The sequence below is a fragment of the Clupea harengus genome, chromosome 17 (genome assembly GCF_900700415.2).
Source record: "Clupea harengus chromosome 17, Ch_v2.0.2, whole genome shotgun sequence".
NCBI lineage: Eukaryota > Metazoa > Chordata > Actinopteri > Clupeiformes > Clupeidae > Clupea > Clupea harengus.
The window spans coordinates 316501-322500 of record NC_045168.1 but is presented as its reverse complement, the minus strand read 5'-3'; the positions used below and the strand labels follow the sequence as shown (position 1 = coordinate 322500).

Sequence of the window (6000 nt, the reverse complement as noted above, 5' to 3'; positions counted from 1 at the left end):
TATGTACGTAAGTCTAGAACATTTTGCTGTCTTACAAGTCACCGAAGAACCGCTTTTCGCGTGTGAGGAGTCGGTACCGCTTGACCTCTAAGACTGAATGAATCAACAGACCAATAACATAAAGTTGAGAGGTCAGAGGTGAGGCATTAGAGGACATGTAGCGTAGCTTATAGGCTTTCGCCTGGGCATGTGGCTCTGTGAGAAAGAGCAGTGCACCAGCTAAGTGCAGAGTTCAGCTATCACTCACACACGGGGATGTTGATGTTAGCCACGCTGTGTGCTGTACAGAAGCTCGGAGGATGACCCTGGGAGGCACCACAAGCCTCCCTCCCTTTCACTCCCTCGCCTTTCTGGTTTCTTTTCTTTTTGTTATATTTTCACCTCTGCTGTGTGTCTTTGGGGCCCATTTCCTTGTCTGTTCTCCGGGGCCCACCAGCTCACTTCTCTTGAAGGGACAAAACTCTAGAGCGTGCTCATTTTCCAGGAGTCCAGCTCAGGGTCATGGCGGCGCGGAATTTGGGGTGCACTGTTCTCAGGTCAGATCAGGAGGTAATGTCTCAGCCAGGTCAAACAGGACGCCCCGAGCGGGGGGCTTCCGCTGCACGGCCCTTAATTATTGATGCTATCGCCCGGGTTTGCCTGTCCCGCGCCGTTTAAATCTCTTCCTCCTCCGACCCATGAATAAAGTGCCTTACATCAGTACAGCCTGCACTCACACTAGACAAGGCAGCCGTTTGAGCCCACGGCAATCATTCCGCCTTACTGCTTTCTCTCTCTCTCTCTCTCTCTCTCTCTCTCTCTCTCTCTCCATTTCCCTCTCCCTCTCTCTCTCTTTACCTCTCTTCCTCTCTCTCTCTCTCCCTCTCTTCCTCTCTCGCTCTCCCTCTCTCTCCCTATCTCTCTCTCTCTCTCTCTCTCTCTCCCTCTCTCTCACTCTCTCTCTCTCTCTCTCTCCCTCTCTCCCTCTCTCCATCTCTGCTGCTTGCCATAAGGAGAGGAGGCTGCAATAATACAGCCATTAAAATGAAATGAAAACTTTAAGTGGTCTGAAAGGACCGCTTAAATGCATGCCAAACCCTACTCTCCCCCCTCCTCCCTCTCTCATCTCTCCTCTCCCCATCCCTTACTCCTTCCTTTCTCTGTCTCTCCTTCACTCCCACCACCCCCAACAACCCCCCCCACCCCTCACCCGCCACTTGTCACTACCGCTGCTTCAGCGCACCTTGCCTGACATGGAGTCTTTTCCCCCAGTGGCCCTCCTCTTACTGGTTACACTTGCTTTAAACGGACGGTAGCTGCCCCCCCCTTTTTTTTCCTTCCTTCCTTCCTTCATCCATCTCTTTTTCCAAACCTCCATAGTTATTCATGTTCCTCGTTCATCACTTCAGGGAAGAGAGAGGTGGGGAAGGGGAGGCAGGAGAAGTTCTAATGTTCTGGTTCGCGTTCAGGCCGTAGGCAGGCGATGGGGATTACGTCAGCGGAACCAAGCCGGACTGGGCCGGAGACGGGAGCTGGAGACCAGCTGCCACTTCCCTCTGTCCGTGTAGATACTGGTGGAGGGAAGGGTAATTTATGTTCGCATATATTTCTGCCCGTGCCAAGGACGGGGTTCATGCAGAAGTGTTACATTTCACATCGACTCCCAATCTCCAATCTGAAGCTGCTGTCTGCATCCCCGGTTGCACGTCAACACCCACTTCTTAATGAGAGGTTTATCAGACACCCGATACAACACCAACGTAAATGAAAACAACACAGTCGAGTCAAGAAAGTAATATGCGAGATACAAGATGACAAGAGCCAGCAAAAGAGAGAGAGAGAGAGAGAGAGAGAGAGAGAGAGAGTCATTTTCTTAAGAGTGCTACCACAAGAAAGTGCTGCACGAGACAGGGGCAAGCACTATTCCTTTGATCTCATTTCTGACATGGTAATTATCGTTTGTAGAGAGGGAAAGAAAAAAAGGAGAAAACATTTACTTATGCCCCCCCTGTTTTGTTGTGTGTTTTTTTTTGTTTAACGAGTGATTCTCACATAATAGTCACCCGATCTGGCCGACAGCGGGGAACTACTGTGGTGGCGCTGCGTGCGCTTGCTTTGGCGGAATTGTTTTGCAAGGCAAATGTTCAAACCCTTGCGTGCCGGCAGTGTGGAAATTATGGGGGAAGGTTGAATATTTTAGAGGGAATCTGTCATTCCTGACAGAAAGCAAAGCTATTGCTGGAAAGGGAGATGAATTACAAATGTGGGATGGGTTTTTTCTCTTTCTCTTTCTTTTTTTCCCCCCATTCTTTCTTTCTTTCCTTTTTCTTCCTCGTCTTCTTCTTCGGCAGGGCAGGGCAGGGCTGTACTGTTCCTCGGCAGCCGGTGTCACGCGATGTTTGACAAACAAGACTGGCCCCCATGACCTCAGGGCCTGCGGGGCCTGAAAGAGGCACTTTAACGGCTGCCTGATGAAAATAAAAAAATAAAGAGTTTGAGTCAAGCACTAAAGTGTCAAACCTCCATGAAGATACTATGAGATAAAACAGAACCATGTGAACATGAAACAGCTAGACAGTGTTTTCCCTTCAAAACTAACCTATGCCACAGGATTAGGCTACTATTTTATCAGACTTCCATACCAACTGTATGGAGATGTACTTGTGTTTCACCAAACTGTTCAATGAAAATGTTTTCAAGCAGAAATATGTATTTTTATACATCTTTCGTGAAAAACATCAGTCGCTTCCAAATTCCATGCTTTAAATCAAGTTCCAGAAGAATTTAATGAGTATTTTAGGGAACATCGGATACTAAGTTTAGCGCGTGATGACATTAGCTGGAATGTGTGTCTCCACGGTTCACTGAGGCAGGAAATACACACACACACACTTGGCTATTTATTCCATTCCTTCTTGACAACATGCTAACTTCAGAGTTTCAGCGCAAAACATTGCAAACAGCATCTGTGTTTACATGAAATAAGAAGAGTGGTGGCCCTGTCCAATCAGAAGGAGGAGTGAGAGGCAGTTTGGGGCTTGGCTGGCTGGCTGGCTGGCTGGGTGGGTCTGTGCTCTCTGTGAAGTTCTCATCCCTGTGATTGCGTTGCCCGCTGGGCGAGGTGGCAGAGATGTTCACTCAAGCATCTCAGAGGTTAAGTGCAGGGGGCACCGCTGATTGCAAACATAATGCAGGCTCGGTGACGTTAATCCCAGAGGAGGTCATGTGCATCGAAGTGTGTGTGTGTGTGTGTGTGTGTGAGGGGTTATGGGTCAGTGCACTAATGAATCTCACTCTCGTTCTCCCCACCACCTCCTCCTCTGCTTTCGCTCTCCATCCCTCCCTATTTCTCTTCTCTCCACCCCCCCTATCTCTTTCTCTCCCTTTCTGCCCCCCCTCCCCCCTCTCTCTCTCCCTCCCTCAGACGGACGTCATGCACCAGAATGTCTTTGACTACATCCATGTGGACGACAGACAGGAGTTCAGACGGCAGCTCCACTGGGCCATGAACCCCACGCAGCAGGGGTCCCCTCAGGACACACACTCAGCTGCAGGAACTGGTGTGTGGATAATTACCATCAACACACCACCAACACCAACACCAGCACCAGCCCCAGCACCAGCCAAAGCAGCTCACATTATCCCGGCAGCACCAAATCAGCTCACTCTACCCCACCAATCCCACAGCAGCTCACATTATTCCACCAGCCCCAACTTGTTACCTCACCAAGCCCAGCTAGCGCTCACCCTGCCCACTAGGCCAAAGGCTGAACACACTACCCTACCCTCCCCTACCCCTGCAGCTCCATCAGTAGCTAGGGCTCCAATTTAGCTTATGGAAGATGCTGAGTATGTAGATTTGGGGGAATTGTTTCAAGATGAGCAGATCCTGAAGGATCTTTAGATGCAATGTTTACACATGATGCAGTGAGGCTATTTTGTGATGAAGAATTGTGATTTTGTAATTGAAGAATTAACAAATCGCATGCATTTGAATATAATGAGTAGAATAGTAGCTAAGTTGTAACTAATAGTCTAGTAAGTGACATGTAGACCTTGTGTGTTGTACAGTAACTGACTCTGCGTGTCCTCTTAACAGGTGAAGACTTTGTGGTGAACAGGCTTTTTCATTCTCAAGAGTCTGGCGCCATTCCTGCAGAACTTTGTCCCTTCCTCAACCGCTGCTTCATCTCCAGAGTGAGATGCCTGCTAGACAGCACTTCTGGCTTCCTGGTGAGTTAGAGGTCAAAGTTCAGGAAAGGTTATAGGTTACCTACCAGACTGAGAAATTAGTTGTGCAGGTGAAACAGAGCATGTAAATAAATGAGAAAAGAGTTAATATCTCATATGGTCATGATTTTAACTGTAGTTCACATGATTTGCAGCGGCATTAGGAATTATTTTGTATAAACAGATGACAAGTCTAATGGACCTTTCTTGAGGCTCATATGAATCATATCAATTCCAGTTGAAGACAGTGACATTGAAAAGCAGTGATATTATTGTGGTTATTGTTATATTGATAGTCAGTATATTTTTCACAGTTGCAATGCATGTGGGTGCAGATAAAATGCAGATGAAACTCGTGTGGTTTTATACAGTCAGTTATAGTACTGTGGATTGGAGAAACACAGAATTTCTCTTGAAGAGTGAACAGTATTAGCCTCTGTAAGTGAACTTCTGACCTCTGCATTGTCAGCCCCTCCGTGTCCCCCAGTCTGAGCAACACTGGACTATGGGTGTTTCAGGCATGACCCTGTGACAATCCGTCCCCTGTCCCAACCCTCCCCGGAGTCTCTTTCCATCCCCCTCTGTCTGGGAGAGTCAGAGGAAGTGTTGTTCTCTGTGTCTGTGTGGGTATAGGGGGTCGCCATTTAAAAAACAGAGCCCTTTTTAAACTCACCTCAAAATGAGTGCACAGGGGCTGGCTAACAGAGCCATCCTCCACAAGACCGATATATGGAGAGTTGCCGTCCAAAAAAGGCAGGGCAAACCCAGTGTGTGTTTACCCCCCCCCCCCACACACATACACACACACACACACACTGGGATTAAGGAAGCGTGAGAACCCAAGTGTTTTTCAGTGCACCATAATGAGTTTCCCCCCAACAAGAACTCTTTTGCTGTAGTAGAGCAGGTCCGTATTTTCAGTGTGCGTTCACCTCCAAGAGCACAAACCAGAGTGGTTTGGACACTCTCAGGGGGGAAGGCAGCGGTGAGGAGTGGTGGAAAACCGCGAGAGGAGAGCCGACTCCAGAGAGGTCACCACGGCCTCGCAGTCCAATGAGCTGGATTGGCTCGGCCCCCGAGAAATGGCGTACTATCATTTGGTTTGCAATTGGGAAAGGGTCTTGGCCTGCGTCCTGGAAAACATGAATCAGAACAGGCTAATCCACAAGTATGAATCGAGACTGCTGGAGGACGACATGGTTGTTGATGTCAAATTAGGCGGAACCAATTGATTTCCATGTTATTGTTGTGAGCGAGTGGTGTTTCTTCTCAGATACGCAATATGGCTGATCAAATCTGAGATCTGCACCAGAAACACAAATACTGACATTTAAAAAAAAAAGGATAGGAGACCGCAATGCAGAAAATAATTCATTAGTGTTTGGAAGGACTTGAAAGGAGAGTTGGTAAGAAACAGTAATGGAAGTAGTGATGAACTATATGAAACTATATGAAAGCACTAAAGTGGGATTTTAAGTTAATAGTGTAAGTAGTGAGAATAGAGAGTGTTTGATGAGGGTTTAGATGACTTGTTTGGTCCATTCTATTCTATCCTCACTGCTACATGAAGACAAAGCTTCAGCAGTCTGCTCTGTAGTTCCTGCTGCGGGCTAGTGATCAGTCAGACCAGCTCCTTTCTCTTGGATCACCGGTGGCTGCTCAGACTAACTAATCACGCATGACCAAAGGCCCTAGAGCACCACGAAGACTTAAAGAATATAGGACAATATCAGGATAATGCTGTTTCCCACGGTAGTTAGCCTTTCAATGACCGACACTCAAGCTTACCAA

The 6000-nt window shown here is 47.7% G+C and overlaps 1 protein-coding gene across 2 annotated transcripts in view; it reads left to right on the top strand.

Annotated features, from left to right (window-relative positions):
• LOC105896897 overlaps positions 1 to 6000 on the top strand; it is a 73414-nt gene that overhangs the window by 61020 nt on the left and 6394 nt on the right. For both annotated transcript variants that reach the window (XM_031583612.2, XM_031583611.1), the window contains 2 exons: positions 3404 to 3539; positions 4079 to 4212. In XM_031583612.2, the coding sequence (XP_031439472.1) occupies positions 3404 to 3539; positions 4079 to 4212 (270 nt within the window). The remainder of the gene's footprint in view (positions 1 to 3403; positions 3540 to 4078; positions 4213 to 6000) is intronic.